The sequence below is a fragment of the Myotis lucifugus genome, unplaced genomic scaffold, assembly GCF_000147115.1.
Source record: "Myotis lucifugus unplaced genomic scaffold, Myoluc2.0 scaffold_0, whole genome shotgun sequence".
Lineage (NCBI taxonomy): Eukaryota > Metazoa > Chordata > Mammalia > Chiroptera > Vespertilionidae > Myotis > Myotis lucifugus.
Window position 1 is genome coordinate 9,187,942 of NW_005871048.1, and position 16,959 is coordinate 9,204,900.

The window sequence follows — 16,959 nt, forward strand, 5'->3', positions numbered from 1 at the left end:
GGGGGGGAAGGGGGCCCCGGGGGATTGGCCAACCCTTCCCCTTTATCGGGTTTAAGGGGGGCCGATTTAGGGGTGGGGGAAACTTGGGGGAGGGGTTCAAGAGGGTTTGGCCCCCCTGCCCCCCCCCCTGGATTTTTGTTTTTGGGGGCCCTGGCTGGGGGGGAAAGGGGCCCGTTGGGCAGTTTGGTTTGGCCAGTTCCTGCCCCCCTGATTTAGGGGTGGGGGGGGGGCCGGAACAGGGGCTGCGCCTGACCGGGGGGGGAGGGGCCATGGGAGGTTGGCCGGCTGGCCCCGCCCCCGGTTGGGGTGGGGCAGGCCAATCGGGGGCTTGGCCACCCTGTGGGGGAGGGGCCGCGGGAGGTTGCCTGTCCAGCCATACTCCTGATTGGGGTGGGGGGCCCGATCTGGGGCCAGGCTGGCCAGGGGGAGGGGCTGTGGGAGGTTGGGGGAGGCGATCAGGGCCCTGGTTGGGCCGGTTGGCTGCCTCAGTGCGCATCATAGTGATCGTCGTTCTAGTCGTTCCGTTGTTCCGGTCACTTGGCTTTTATATATATAGATGATTCACATGCCATGACATTTATTCTTTTAAAATGTACAATTTGGAGGTTTTTGTTTTATTAGCTGAATTGTGCAAATCACTATTCCAGGGTTCTCTTTCAGTATCTTTTTTCCAGATCTTTCTCTGGGAAAGCTGCCTTCTTTTGCTATTAATCCTGCCCATTAGACTTCACTAATTACCAGCTGACTGTTCTGCATTTTGATGTAGTCCCCTAGCAGTGGTCAGCAAACTCATTAGTCAACAGAGCCAAATATCAACAGTACAACGATTGAAATTTCTTTTGAGAGCCAAATTTTTTAAACTTAAACTATATAGGTAGGTACATTGTTATTAACTTAATTAGGGTACTCCTAAGGCTTAGTAAGAGCCACACTCAAGAGGCCAAAGAGCTGCATGTGGCTCATGAGCCGCAGTTTGCCGACCACGGCCCTAGGGCATAAATTGCTCAGCAGTCTGACATTAAATTCTGGTAGGGGTACTTTTTGTGGCTACTCTTTGAGGTTTGTTCTACTGCAGGTGTGCTCTTCTTAGCTATCTCTTTTCTTGTTTCTTTTTTATTCCCCTGATGAACTAGATAGCCTATGACTTAGCTTGTTGCTTGCCGTGGTCGGCAAACTGCGGCTCGCGAGCCACATGCGGCTCTTTGGCCCCTTGAGTGTGGCTCTTCCTAAGCCTTAGGAGTACCCTAATTAAGTTAATAACAGTGTACCTACCTATATAGTTTAAGTTTAAAAAATTTGGCTCTCAAAAGAAATTTCAATCGTTGTATTGTTGATATTTGGCTCTGTTGACTAATGAGTTTGCCGACCACGGGTAGAGGAGTTAATGTTTTTAAGGTACCGTTAGGCTTGAATTTTCTCACACTGTTTAAAATAAAGTCAGTTACTCTTGGGAGAACTTCAGAGCTCTTATATTCTGCCTGTCCTCCAAGGCAAACTCTCTGAGCCACTGTTCTGGGCACAGGGCTGGGCAGTAGCCTCTGGCTTGCTACTTCAGGTGTCAGATGAGCAAACAGGAGGTGGGGTAGGGGAGTGGGGCCACAGCAACCTCAGCCTGCCGCACTGTGGTAAAGCTTCTGTTTTACAGCTGGAGACTGGGTGGAGAAAGGGAGCCTCTGAGCTCTTAGCCACCCTCACCGGGAATTTAGCCTCTTTAACTTGGAGTCGATGACCTGCCTTTTTCTGTGACATACAGTAAACTTTCATTAAGAGCTGAGAGGAAGCTCTGTTCTCTTGGCCACACCTTCTTGGAATGGAGCTTCTGCCAACCTGAGCTGGGGCAAGGTAGGAAATGGGTTATGGCCCAGATGCCATAAACTGTCCCTGGGATAGGGGAGGGCATGGAATGGAAATAGAATCATAGTTGTTTAATAGCTACTCACTGTGAAGAAGAGATTTTCTTATAGACCCTGGGAAACTAAACAACACATTATAAGGAGAACAGACCCTGGGGATAAGACAGCCAGGAGCTCAGATCAAGGACAGAATCTATCTGAAGTTGATAGTGGTTAGTTTTGTAGTAGTTAGTATGCTCTTGGGAATTCCCTTTAATATCACATTCACTTGTACACTATTGTAATGTCATATAACACCTGTCTGTAATAGTGATCTGTTATGAAAATTTACTTCCATGATACACTGTGTCTGGCTGCTTGATGAATTTCATACTGGTAAACATACATATCAAATGTAAGGTTTAATGGTAAAATATCCATGTATGTTTCTACATTTCCTTTGGAAGGACACACAAGTAACTGGTCATTGGTTGCCCCTAGAGAAGAGAATACTCTAAGCTAGAGGGCTCAGATGGGAAGTGTACCTTTTTATTCCATATGCATTTTGTAATGAGCACAAGTGTTACTGAAACAGTAGTTTTACTTACTAAAAGTAAGTAAAACAAAAACAACAAAGTAAACAGCAGCAAAAGGGAATAGAGGCAGATGCTCTGCCTATTATATTTGGATATAATTCTAGCCAAATATAATTTGGTGGCTGCTGTTTGGGTTTCTCACAATTATTAAGCTCTCCGTGTTGATGGATGTCTAAATTTGATTAGAACTTTCTTTTAGGTGGTAATTCTGTTCTAATACTTTATCATCATAATGTTCCCTCCAACTTCCAGATGATATAGAAAAGTTGCCAAGTTTCTCTTTGACATGAGATCTGTTCTTGATTTGGAATGCAAGTTAGTAGAAGTGTTGCTTCATGAATAAAGACTATGCTCCTGATTTATGAGTATTGTTCAACTACAGATAACTAAGACAAGATTTTTTCGAGGTACTTTGATCTAGATGGTAAAGAATTTACTAGAATCTTTTTTTCAAATTCTCATATGTAAAGTCTGAGTGAATAAATTCATTCTTGGTGTTTCATTTTAAAAGAATGCAACTTTAGCCTTGGCCAGTGTTTCTCAGTGGTTGGAGCCTCATCCTGTGCACAGAAGGGTCATAGGTTAGATCTCCAGTCAGGGTACATATCTAGGTTTGGATTTGATGCCTGGTTGGGGTGTGTGCTGGCGGCAATCGATCAATGTTTCTTTCTCACATTGATGTTTCTCTCTCTCTCACTTTCCCTCTTTCCTTTCTTCCCTCTCTTCTCTGTGCAGAGCGTTTGGTGAGCCTGAGGGGCGGGGGGGGGGGGGGGGGGGGCGGGGGGGTCGCGAAAAATATTTAAAAAAACAGCAAAAGGGAATACCTGGTCTCACTCCTAGGGGAGACTCTCGTGCCCCGAGAGATCCAGACAGCAAGCTGAGCCTTATTTATAGCCAGAGGTAAACAAGGTAGTGGTCACCATAGTTACAGTGTTCTTGTGAGTTTCACTTGTTTTGGCAGCACTTGCTGCACCTCCCCGCAACCCATTAGCTACCCAGATAGGATCTAGGGAGGGTCATAAGGTCAAGCCTAATTATGCTAAGGGGGCTGTGCCCTGTAAGCTGGGACTTGTTTGTGGCTTTGCCAACAGGTCAGTCCGAGGCTTAACCCTATAGCCGCTCCCTACACATCTCTCTCTAGAGTCAATGAGAAAAAAAAATCCTCCAGTGAGGATTAAAAAATAAAAAAGTTGGGTTATGTTCAAGTTTCAGGTTATTGTCATATTTTATTTTAAACATTTACAGGCTTTCTTTTTCTTTATGCCCTTTAGCCGGCCTCAGAAAGTGTGTTTATGTCCGTTTCTACCAGTGCGTCCTCTGCACATCTCTACCTACTTGTACATAATTCAGCATCCAGCAGAGGTGAGTAAGACTTCATAAAATGCACAATTTCAAATAGAATATTAGTATACAAGAGGAAACACAGATGAACATATTCATTCCTCCCAGCTGCTTAGCATTTCTGGAAATAAATCGATGATAAATGTTTTCTCTTTGGGAAAAAAATAGTTTCTTTTATATATTATATGGTAGTATGGTGTTATATGCTTTGGAGATGGAGAAAATAATGTTATTTCATAAAAACTGTCATTGAATAGTATAGAAATTTAGAACTTCAACAATATTGTGTGAAGGGAAAAAGATTTTTTTGAGTAAAGAGTTAGTAAAATCATTGCTATTTAAATTTTGATCATAGCTTATATTCATTGATGTCTTGTTAAAATAGAAGTACCTCTCAGCATATTATTTTATTTTTTGTTTTTATTTCTTAATTTTGATTTTTCAGTTAAAGTTGACATGCAATTTTATATTAGTTTCATTTATACAATTTAGTGACATTTATTTAACTTATGAAGTTAACCGATAAACCTAGTAAACATCTGACACCATACATAGTTATTACAATATTATTGGCCATATTCCCTATGCTATACTTTACATCCCCATGACTATTTTGTAACTACCAGTTTGTATTTCTTAATCCCTACCCCCTTTTCATCTATCTCCCCACCCCCCTCCATCTGGCAATTGTCAAAATGTTCTCTGTATCTATGTTTGTTTTTGTTTTGCTTGTTCGTGTATTTTGTTTTTCAGATTCCACATATAAGTGAAATCATATGGCATTTGTTTTTCTCTGTCTGACATTTCATTCATCACAATACCCTTTAGGTCAGGGGTGGGGAACCTTTTTCCTGCCAGTGCCATTTGAATATTCATAATATCATTTGCGGGCCATACTAAATTACCAACTTAAAAATATTTGGTCAAACATTGAATTAGCTCATCCCTAATGCCTTGGTAGGGCCAGACCAGATGATTTTTGTGGGCCTTACGCAGCTCCCAGCCGGACTTCCCTATTCCTGCTCTAGGTTTGTCTGTGTTTTGCAGATGGCAAGATGTTCCTTTTTTTTTTTTAATCCTTACATGAAGATATTTTTTCCATTGATTATTAGAGAGAGTGGAAGGGAGGAAGGAGCAAAAGAGAAGGAGAGAAAAAGAGAGAGAAACATCGAAGTGAGAGATATAATTGATTGCCTCCAACACATGCCAGGGGCATGATCAAACCTGCAACCAGTGTGCCCTTCACTGGGAATTGAGCCCTCGACCCTTTGGTCCATGGGCTGTTGCTCTAACCACTGAGCAACTGCCAGGGAAAGTCCTTTTTTATGGCTGAGTCATATTCCATTCATTGCGTATATGAACCACTTCTTTATCTATTCATCTATTGATGGACATTTAGGTTGCTTCCATATCTTGGCTGTTGTAAATAATTCCACAGTTAACATAAAGATGTATATGTCTTTTCAATTTAGTGCTTATTTTTTCAGATAAATACCTAGAAGTGGAATTTTTGGCCCTTCTTTCTCTCTTATTATACTAGTAGAGCCTTTAAAATTTTTATTTATCCTCACCTAGTGATGTGTTTATTAATTTTTGAGAGAGGAGAGGTGGGAGAGAGAGAGAGAGAGAGAAACATCAATGTGAGAGAGAAACATTGATCAGTTGCCTCTTATATGTGCCCTGACTGGGGATCGAACCCACAACCTTTTTTGGCGTATGGGACAACACTCCAACCAACTGAGCCACCTGATCAGGGCTAGCCTTTGTTTTAAAGTCTAATTTGTCTGGTATAAATATTGCTACCCAGCTCTTTTTGTTTGCTTGTTTCCATTTTCATGAAATATCTTTTTCCATCCCTTTACTTTTAGTCTTTGTATGTCTTTTTTGATCTGAAGTTAATCTCTTATAGGCACCATATGGGGTTTTGTTTTCTTATCCATTCAGCTGCCCTATGTCTTTTGATTGGAGAATTTAATCCATTTACATTTAAAGTAATTGTGCTTATTACCACTCTCTGCATTTTAGTGTCACAAAATGAATGTATAAAATAATTTTTTTGTTTTTCAATTAGAACAAATATGTATATTTTATAGTATACATGTTATATGTAAAGAGTTTCTGATTAATACTCTCCTATATTAGGAAGTGTATGCGTGTTTATGTGTTTGTAACTCTTGATTAACTGTAGTAATGAAGAGAGAAGGGAAGGAGGTCTTAGACAACCAAAAATTACATTAAAACAAAACTAGTCATAGTATGTTACCATAGTATGTGACAGTTCAGTGTAAACTGTCACAGCATTTAGGGACTCATGACATCATAGATTGAACCAGGTTTTTGAAGGACTAATTTTTAAAAAAATTTCTTAAGCCTATACCAATTGAAGACTTTAACAAAGATATAAAAGATATTAGTCTGTCTTTTTCCTTTTCCAAATGATGAAACACTTACTCTTTAATTACAAATTGTTAAATATTCCATTTATTGGGCAACCGTTTTTTCAGTGTTAACAATAGCGTATTTTGGTCAGGACTGTGACAGTTTGGTCACTAGCATTATTTTGTTACATTTAAACTTGCAACAGTGTGCAGCTCAAATTTACATAAAAGGATAGCTTACTGGCCATAACAGTTTTGACTAAAGCTTAACTTTAGATGGTGAATGCTACTATCATTTTACAGTATGCACAGTATGGTGTCTTTTTATTATTATGTGCTTCCAGACATAGATGGCTTTTAAAATGTAGGTGTTTTCATTGATTTGTGGCAACTTTAATGTTTTCAAATCCTTCCTCCCTTCTTCCTACCTTCCTTTCTTCCTTTCACTGTTAATTCACAATTTAGGTAATCAGTCCACAATTGTGTGCTCCAAATGTATCTTATGTGTATATAAGTACATCCATATTGTTTTCCTTATTGCCCAAGGAATTTTCCAATCTTAATTTATCTCAATAACACTGAGCTGCTTGTGCTCAATCTCAGTACACTATTTTCAATAAAAGAATGTACCAATTTGATGACTCCCTCTAAAAAGTGATTGAAAACCATTTGGATAAGCGGTAGGAGGTGGCTTTGGGAAAAGGAGACTTAGTGGCATGGATGATATGGAGGTGATATGATGGAGCATTTCAAAGAGTAGGTATATATATGTAGAAAATTACTTAAGAATGAAAACAAGACAGTCTCTCAAAAAAGCTTTACAAGAAAGAAATGTTAAACTGCTTGGCCATTTGTGAACAATGTATATGTAGCCATAATGATATAAACACTGTTTATTGATTTAACTAAAAATATTAGAAGCTCTGGCCAGTGTGGCTCATTTGGTTGAAGTGCCATCCTTAAACCGAAAGGTGGCAGGCTCGATTATCGCTCAGGGCACATACTCAGATTGCAGGTTCAATTCCCTGTCCGGGCACATATGGGAGAGTAGCCGATTGATGTTTCTCTCTTACATCGATGTTTCTTTCTCTTTCCCTTCCTTTTTCTAAAATCAATTAAGAGCACAATACAAAACAAAACATGTCCTCGGGTGAAGATTACAAAAAATATATTAGACGTGAGGGTAAGGGGTGATGTCAGAAAGCTGAATCCTCATTTATTATGAGAGGCTGTAGTTATAAAGGGCAAGTAGTTAAGAGTAAGGGCAGATTGTTTGAGTTTAAATCCTTAATAACTCTGTAATCTCTGTAACCCTGGGCAAGTTAATTAACCTCCCTGTTTTCACTTTTGTTATTAGTAAAATGTTCACGTTAAAACATACACTTCTTTACTGGTTTATTATGAATAGTAGTTAAATATATTTATAAAATGCATTTTGAATTATGTACATTAAAGTTAGTTATTATGGCTGAAACCGGTTTGGCTCAGTGGATAGAGCGTCGGCTGCGGACTGAAAGGTCCCAGGTTCGATTCCGGTCAAGGGCATGTACCTGGGTTGCGGGCACATCCCCAGTGGGAGATGTGCAGGAGGCAGCTGGTCGATGTTTCTCTCTCATCGATGTTTCTAGCTCTCTATCTCTCTCCCTTCCTCTCTGTAAAAAATCAATAAAATATATTAAAAAAAAAATAAAGTTAGTTATTATGATAATGGTAGTTTGTAGATAATTGATAAATTATTAATACAATAAAGCAAGAAATAGCAAAACATGCATTGTTTAGAAATATTGAGATCAATACTAAAAGATATAACTAGAACAGTTAAAGTGATTGCCTCTGGAAATGGTTTAGGGGAGTGTATTGGAGAACATTATAAATTTTTGGCACTATTTAATTTGACATATATACATGCATTAATTTGATATATATATATATATATATATATATATATATATATATATATATATGTCAAAAGTTTGGAAAGTGATTTCAGTATGTGTCAAAGTCTCCTAGTGATGGTCTAGAGGTAAGAAAACAGTATGAAGCACTGTAAAATGTCCTCTCTCACCTGTCTCCTCTTAGTTGCATATATATTAACTGCTCCAAATTGCTGTTTTCATATTTCCTTAGAACTCCAGCTTGCTTCATGTTCTTGAAAAAATCCCAGCAAATACTTAATCTCCTATTTTCTTTTCCTACTTTTTATTAGGTAGATGAATTTAGCTATTCTCAGCATCTTTAAATTTATTTTTCAGTAATAATTTATTATTATTTTAATCAATAATTAAGGAACCCAGGAGAGAAAGTACACACAAAAATGTCCCTAAAGGGTGTATATACGTGTGTGTGTGTGTGTGTGTGTGTGTGTGGTGGTGAATGGTGAATACTGTTATGACAATACTTTTTTTTTGCTGCTTGATCAATAAGTATATTATTGTCTGTATCTGAAAAATCTTTATAGAAAATTGTGACTTGGTTTATTATCTCTCAGCAGCCCGTTCCTGAGCTCTGAGGAAGCTTGCCTTCTTCTGAGCTACCTGATCTTTCTTCTGGGCAAGAGACATTTTGAGATGGTTCCACCTCTTATTTTTAACTTCTTTCTTAGGCTTCTTCTCATAGACTGGTTTCTCTCCTATAGCAGCATGAGCTTTCTTATACTTCTCCTCCATCGTGTCTGGAGTTATGTTGTTTTTTTATGTACTGAGAGAATTGTTTCTTGTAAGCATCTTCATCTTCCATTAGGTAATGCAGATATTCTGAAACTAGAGGCCCAGTGCACAAAATTTGTGCACTGGGGGGGGGTGTCCCTCAGCCCAGCCTGCACCCTCTCCAATCTGGGACCTCTCGGGGATGTCCGACTGCCAGTTGGACATCCCTCTCACAATCCCGGACTGCTGGCTCCCAACCGCTTGCCTGCCTGCCTACCTGATTGCCCCTAACTGCTTCTGCCTGCCAGTCTGATCACCCCCTAACCACTCCCCTGCCAGCCTGATCAACGCCTAACTGCTCCCCTGCCAGCCCGATTGCCCCCAACTGCCCTCCCCTGCTGGCCTGGTCACCCCCAACAGCCCTCCCCTGCTGGCCAGGTTGCTCCCAGTTGCCCTCCCCTGCTGGCCTGGTCCCGCCCAACTGCCCTCCCCTGCCGGCCTGGTCGCTCCTAACTGCCCTCCCTCCCCTGCCAGCCCGATTGTTCCCAACTGCCCCTGCCGGCCCGGTCGTCCCAACTGCCCTCTCTTGCCGGCCCAGTCACCCCCAACTGCCCTCCCCTGCCAGCCTGGTTGCCCGTAACTGCCCTCCCCTGCTGGCCTGATCACCCACAACTGCCCTCCCCTGTCAGCCATCTTGTGGCTGTGGGCGCTGCCATCTTTGAGGGTGTGGCAGTCAATTAGCATATTCCCTCCTTATTGGCTGTGGGTGCTGCCATCTTTGAGGGCGGGGCAGTCAATTAGCACATTCCCTCCTTATTGGCTGTGGGTGCTGCCATCTTTGTGATGGTGTAAGGTTCAATTAGCATATTTTCTCTTTATTAGATAGGATGTTCTGACCCATGATGTGCTTCTGATGTACTTCTGCATTGAATTTCTTGCTTTCTGAATCATAACCAGGGAATCATTTGGAACTGTGAGGGATAGACGAGTCTCTTTCCACAGCTCGCTTTAGGGACCCAAAAACTTTATTTCTAGTAGTAGTTCTGGCAAGCCCTGCACTCAAATGGCAGGTGAAGGCACCAGGTTTACCATCAATGCTTTCCACATTGTATTTGTCTCTGACACCTACATTTGGCTCTCACAGATCCTGTCCAGGCGAAACCTATGGGAAGCCTGTGGGCCAGCAGTAGGCCTGTACAATGTGCTGTCAGGCCAACCTGCACCCCATACTTTGGGAGTTTATGAGCAAAAGCTACACAACTATCATATCTCCTTTCAGATGGGCATAAGCAGTCTGACAAATGATGTGTCTGTTACACGAACTGTCATCCTATATTTGGGTGTGTTGTATTTATTTTTATCCTAGATTACCGAGCATTTCCAGGAATCAGTTTTACTCTCTCATCATCTTGTAAATCTCACTTGGTATTTCTTGAAGTAGGCCTTATTTTTGACAACGTTAACAAACCCCATCCTGTGGAAGAGAGGCCTGTGTCTGCAGTTCTGGTCCAGCATACCTTCAGTGGGGGTGAGGGGAAATACAATACTTTCTATTTGTGCTACATTACTGTTTTGTGTAGTAATTTGCTAGGTAAATTATATTCCCAAAGTAAAGTAAATAATATTTCATTATTTCACATACACAAAAATAATCAAATTATTCACTGCAAGGATCTATACAAGCAGTATTATATAAATTGAAAAAGATAATATTGGGTTGTATGTAGGTACACTGATGAGAGAGGGGCTCTGTTATACATGCGATCAAGCATGACATTCCCAGTTGGACCTGAGGAGCCAGAGAATGGCTGAGCACTATAGACCAAAATCACCAAGATAAGTGCAGGCTAATGCAGAATAGCTAATCACCTGGCTCTGCTGGGATTAAGGATAGAATTCCTGTGACAACAAGAAAGATTTTTAGTGTTAGATGTTAGGACATTTAAAAAAACACCACTTTTGATAGTTAATGGGATTTATAAATATGGTCACCAGATTTTTTCACTTTAAAAGATATTTTTCTTCCATTTCTATACTCTTTATTCTTTGGAAGTAAGGTTATAAATTCAGCCCATACTCAAGTGGGAGGGAGAAATTAAGCTCCACCTCCTGCAGTGGCAAGTATTTACATTTATTACTTGGAATTCTCCTGTCTCTTTTCTCCCATTTATTTGTTTATATCAGTCTGGATTCTTATTTTATACTTTGGGTTATAATTCAAATACTATGTTAACTTAATTTTGTTGCTCATATTGTTCTATTTTGGGCCATTGGGAGCTCTTAAGATTGGCTTCTATGTGTCATTGATATGCTCCATCGTTTTGTTTTTTGAAATCTTCCTTGCTTTCTGAGCACAAAGATCTAGGCAATTATCTTCAGGTAATTACTAATGGAATAAAAGTTTTTCAGAATAAATGATTCAATTTAGTTAAACACAAATTTATATTTTTCGTAATTTTAACTATGATTTAATATTATCTTGTTTTGATCAATAAACCTTTAAATATACCCAAGTAGAATAAAAATGTATACTTGTAGTATATTTACTACTGATAAATCAGAGAAATGATAGTTCTTTTTATTAAACTGTGGTCTGAAGTAAAAGACTTGTGAAAATTCTGTATAATGTTATGAATCAAATGTTCATTATAAAATTTTAAAAGTGTGTTTGTCTAAATAAAAATCTACAGTTTAATTTTTTAATTAAAGGAAAGCAAAGTGTTGCGGACAGTTCCTCTACTAGCAGCATGCCTCCCCCAGGACAAGTGTAAAGTCAAGATTGGTCGTCGTTTTAGTGAAGAAAGGTAAATTAACTTTTAGGGCAACTTAAAATGATTTTTCTCCATAGATCTTTAAAAATGATTTCTTTAAACTTACCCTTTAGACCTAGAATAGTGATGGTGAACCTATGACACGCGTGTCAGAGGTGACACACGAACTCATTTTTTTGGTTGATTTTTCTTTGTTAAATGGCATTTAAATATATAAAATAAATATCAAAAATATAAATCTTTGTTTTACTGTGGTTGCAAATATCAAAAAATTTCTATATGTGACACGGCACCAGAGTTAAGTTAGGATTTTTCAAAATGCTGACACGCCGAGCTCAAAAAGGTTCGCCATCACTGACCTAGAATGTGGTACATTGGAAGCGGTAAAAAAAAAATTAAGTTCTGCCTTTTCTCTCAAAATAATACAAGATAAAGCAAAACATAAACAAAAACATTTTCCCAAAACAGACCAAGTGGAATAAACAAAGGGATGATAGCATTATCCAAATTGCGTACTAATATATATTAAGCCTAAAAGACATATATTTACTGTTTATTTCATTTTTGTTTAGATGGTAGGGTACTTGTATTTAGTTCCATATTTTTATTTTTTACATTATATATATGAGATACATTTATATAAGTAAATACATATCTATCCATTTCTAGCTCATTAAGGCTTTTCTAACATACAGTGACTAGAACTATATTTAGTATCCTAGTTATAGGCACATCATCTATTTTCTTAAGTATAAAACACAATCTCCTGTCATATTTAAACTATTCTTTTTTGCCTGGCAGGTGTCGCTCGGTGATTGAGCATCGACCTATGAATCAGGATATCATGGTTCAATTCCTGGTCAGGGCACATGCCTGGGTTGAGGGCTCTGTCCCCAGTAGGGGGTGTGCAGGAGATAGCTGATTGATGATGTTTCTCTCTCATTGATGTTTTTATCTCTTTATCCCTCTCCCTTCGTCTTTGAATTCAATAAAAAAGGTATTTTAAGAAATGTCCTTTTTGATGAGGCCCAGTATTTTTATGTGCAGTTACCATTAGTTGATATCTTATTGACAGATCTATAATGTTCTTGGATCTTATTTTACATTGTATTACATAAACCATTATCATAAATATATGTTATATACTATATATATTTAAATTTTCTACCAGTCTTTTTATACCTTTGAATTATCTGTGTTGCTTTTCTGCCCATTCACAAAGCCTTCACAAATTACTTAGATCCTGTCTACATAATTAAATATATCTTTTGATGCAAAATTTAATTTCTCATGAAAGTATGGAGATTTCATTTTCAGTTAACTTAGAAAAATGTTAAGTAAGACTTGTACTAGCATGAAGCCCAGTGAATTGACCAAGCTTTTTCCTTACTTTATTATTTTAGCTTCCTTTATAATTTAGCTTCATATAATGAAAATAACATCATATTAGAACTTTATATAATAATATTTTTCTTTTCTCTGAAACTGTTGGTTAGGCACACTTTTCTCATATAGAATTTTCTATTGTAGTTTTTGCATAGCCTTGCCCACAAAGGAGAAATTTGCTCTGGGCTTGGTGCTGCTATTGGGAATTTTGCCATTTTGTTGGGAATGGAAGCAAGATCCAGAGCTTATCACATGGGGAGCAGCAACATCATTTACACTGTGACACTTCTTTCATACAGAGGCTCTTTATGATAGTTCCTCTATAATTCTGGGTGGATGTGGCTATATAGGTGGAATAGGGTCCTACTTAATCTCTCAGCTTGGATCTAGGTTATTGTATTGCAAAAGTGATGAGCACCTATGGTATTGAAATAGAAACTACTTGGGCCGTCTCTGACATTTTGGCTATGTAACCCCTCTAGAATGTGCTTGGGGATGAGAAGCTTGACACTTTTACAAATAGCTTATCCCATTTTGAGCCCATTATAGTAAGTAGTTCAGTTTTTTTCCATGGTGCCTAATATAGTGCTTACTCAGTAAATTATTATTCACCGATGGATTTTAAACTAAAGCTCATTGAGATTATTGACTTAATATTAATCTGGTAATATTAACTTAAACTTTTCCTAGAGTATGTGATATAAGCATAGGGGAATGATTATGAGGCATTACTTTTGGTATCCTTTATAAATGGACATTAAAAATACTTATTTTTAACTTTTTGCCTCTATTGTATAAGAAAACTTTTGGGGTTTCTTTTGTGTGTTTTTTTTAAACAATTGGGTTTTACGTATCAACCCTATATCCAGTGACTTTGTAAGTTCATTTGTTAGTTGTAGAAATTGTTTTGTAGATTCTCTAGGACTTTCTGTGTAAGTAGCATTAGCATATGCAAATAGGATCATTTATACTTTTTAAAAATTTTATGCCCTTTTTTTCTTGCCTTATTGCAATAATTGGGACCTTAAATACAGCGTGTGTTAGGAGTGGTGAAAACCAACATCTTTACCTTGATCCCAATCTCAAAGAACATTGTTAAAGAACATATGAAATTGGCCATACATTTTTGTAGATGCCTTTTACTGGTTTGAAGAAGATGCCATTTATTGTCTTTAATTGACTCTTTAATTTGTCTCCTTTCCCCTCAAGCTTGTTTTGTTTCCTGTAGTGTAGACAGAGGCTATCTTACTATACATCTCCAGTCCCAAAATGCTTTGATATATATTTTGGAATGAAGTTCAATAAGAATAATAAAACATTTTGTTACCCCACCAGGTAATAAAGATTTTTAAAAAAATTTTTTTAGAGATCCTGAACTTTCAACTGTTTGCCGGAAGTCTGGTACATTAATATTATATCCAGGGGCTGAAGCTGCTAATTTGGAAGAGTTTATATTAGATTCTCCTATTTATCCCTCCACAATCATCATCATCGATGGTACATGGAGCCAGGCTAAGGACATTTTCTATAAGAATTCCTTGTTCCGACTGCCCAAACAGGTAAACATAGAATAAAGACAAATGTATTATTATGTATGTTATATATGTTGTTTGTAAGGGGATACATATACATTTTATGGTATTTGTATAGGTGAGTGTGTACATAAATATCTGCATGCTTCTATGTGTGTGTGTTTGTGTTGGAGGGGTGTAGGTTTGAGATATCTGTGTAGAAACTTTCAAATTTGTCCTTCTTTCTCAGTTCCCACTGCCTAACTTCATCATAGTTCAGGCGTTTTGCTATATGAAGAGTTTCTCAGACATTTAATTAGAGACATCTAAGGATGATTTCTACTTGTATTAATGTTTTTATTGAGAATTATTATGTTTAAATACTTTTATTTGGTAACTAAGTTACTGTGTTCTTATTAGGATTGACTGAATTTTTATGAAATACTTTTTTGTATTCTTTATTATAAGCATATGATTTATCCTTCAATTTGTTGATGTAATTAATGATGATGATACATATCCTACTATTGAACTATTCTTGTGTTCCAGGAATGAACTCTACTTGGTCATATTATGTAGTCCTTTTTATATATTGCTGAAGCTTATGTTTTATTTTATGACATTGAGTTATTATTTATATGTTTTTTGTACTTTCATTGTCTGGTATACTAAGATGATATTAACTTCACCAAATAAGTAGGAGAGATTTTAGTATTTTTCTGTGGCCTGGGATAGTTTAAATAATATTAGAATTCCTTGCTCCATAAAAATTAGATAGAACTCATTGACAAAACCTTGTCCTGTTTTTAAATTGTTTCATACTCTTTATAGGTATTATTCAAGCTTTCTAATTCTGGTTGGTTCAGTTTTTAATAACTTTTATCTTTTCTAGGGAATTATTTCTTTCCCTTGAGTTAAATTGGTTGCCATATGCCTTTATGTATTCTTTATTTATTTTATTTTATTTTATTTTTTTATGTTAATATTTGCTTATCATGACTTTTTAAAAAAAAATCCTTAGCCAAGGATATTTTCCATTGATTTTAGAGAGAGTGGAAGAGAGAAGGAAAGACAGAGAGAAATATCGATGTGATAGAAACACATCGATTGGTTGCCTCCCACATAAGCCCCGACCAGAGCCTGAGCTGGGGAGGAACCTGCAACAGAGGTACGTGCCCTTGACCGGAATCAAATCCAGGACCCATGGTCCCAGGCCAATGCTCTATCCATTGGAGCCAAACTGGCTAGGGCTCTTTATGTATTCTTTATTACTTATTTTAACTTAAAAATATTCCTTTCTTCCTTCTAATCATATGTAAAACGACATACACATATTTTCCCCCATGAACAGACTCAAAAGAGGTTTATCTATTTTATTGCACTTTAAAAGGTATTAGACTTTAGATTGTTCTAATAGCTGTAATACTTTATTCTCATTTCATTAATTTGAGCTTGTATCTTGATCAGTTTATTTTGCCCTTTTAGCTTATTTTTTCTGATTTTTAAGATTTGTACTTAAGAGTACTAAATTCCTTTGTTTAGGTTTGTATTTCTTCTTCATAATAAAGGGAAAGGAGGCTGCAATATTTTTATTTATTTATTTATTTATTTTTTATTATTAAATTTTTATTGTTCAGATTACATTTGTTCCTCTTCCCCCCCCCCCATAACTCCCCTCCTTCCAGTTCCCGCCCCACCCTCCGCCCTCACTCCCCACCCACTGTCCTCATCCATAGGTGCCCGATTTTTGTCCAGTCTCTTCCCGCATCTCCCATTCCCCTTCCCTCCCCAAGAATAGTCAGTCCATTCCCTTTCTATGTCCCTGATTCATTATAATCACCAGTTCATTCTGTACATCAGATTATTTATTCACTCGATTCTTAGATTCACTTGTTGATAGATGCATGTTTGTTGTTCACAATTTGTATCTTTACCTTTTTCTTCTTCTTCCTCTTCTTAAAGGATACCTTTCAGCATTTCGTATAATACTGGTTTAGTGGTGATGAACTCCTTTAGCTTTTCCTTATCTGTGAAGCTCTTTATCTGACCTTCAATTCTGAATGATAGCTTTGCTGGATAAAGTAATCTTGGTTGTAGGTTCTTGGCATTCATCACTTTGAATATTTCCTGCCACTCCCTTCTGGCCTGCAAAGTTTCTGTTGAGAAATCAGCTGACAGTCATATGGGTATTCCCTTGTAGGTAATTGAGTCTCTTTCTCTTGCTGCTTTTAAGATTCTCTCTTTGTCTTTTGCTCTTGGCATTTTAATTATGATGTGTCTTGGTGTGGTCCTCTTTGGATTCCTTTTGTTTGGGTTCTCTGCGCTTCTTGGACCTGTAAGTCCATTTCTTTCACCAGGTGGGGGAAAGTTTTCTGCCATTATTTCTTTCAAATAGGTTTTCAATATCTTGCTGTCTCTCATCTTCTGGCACCCCTATAATTCTGAATATTAGTGCGCTTGAAGCTGTCCCAGAGGCTCCTTACACTATCTTCGTATTTT

The 16,959-nt window shown here is 37.8% G+C and overlaps 1 protein-coding gene and 1 pseudogene across 1 annotated transcript in view; one reads left to right on the forward strand and one right to left on the reverse strand.

Moving 5' to 3' along the window:
* DTWD2 (DTW domain containing 2) overlaps positions 1–16,959 on the forward strand; it is a 71,036-nt gene that overhangs the window by 13,831 nt on the left and 40,246 nt on the right. The window contains 3 exon segments of the mRNA XM_006081123.3: positions 3,700–3,790; positions 11,502–11,596; positions 14,316–14,508. Coding sequence (XP_006081185.3) covers positions 3,700–3,790; positions 11,502–11,596; positions 14,316–14,508 — 379 coding nt within the window.
* On the reverse strand, positions 8,622–10,271 carry LOC102439162 (annotated as a pseudogene).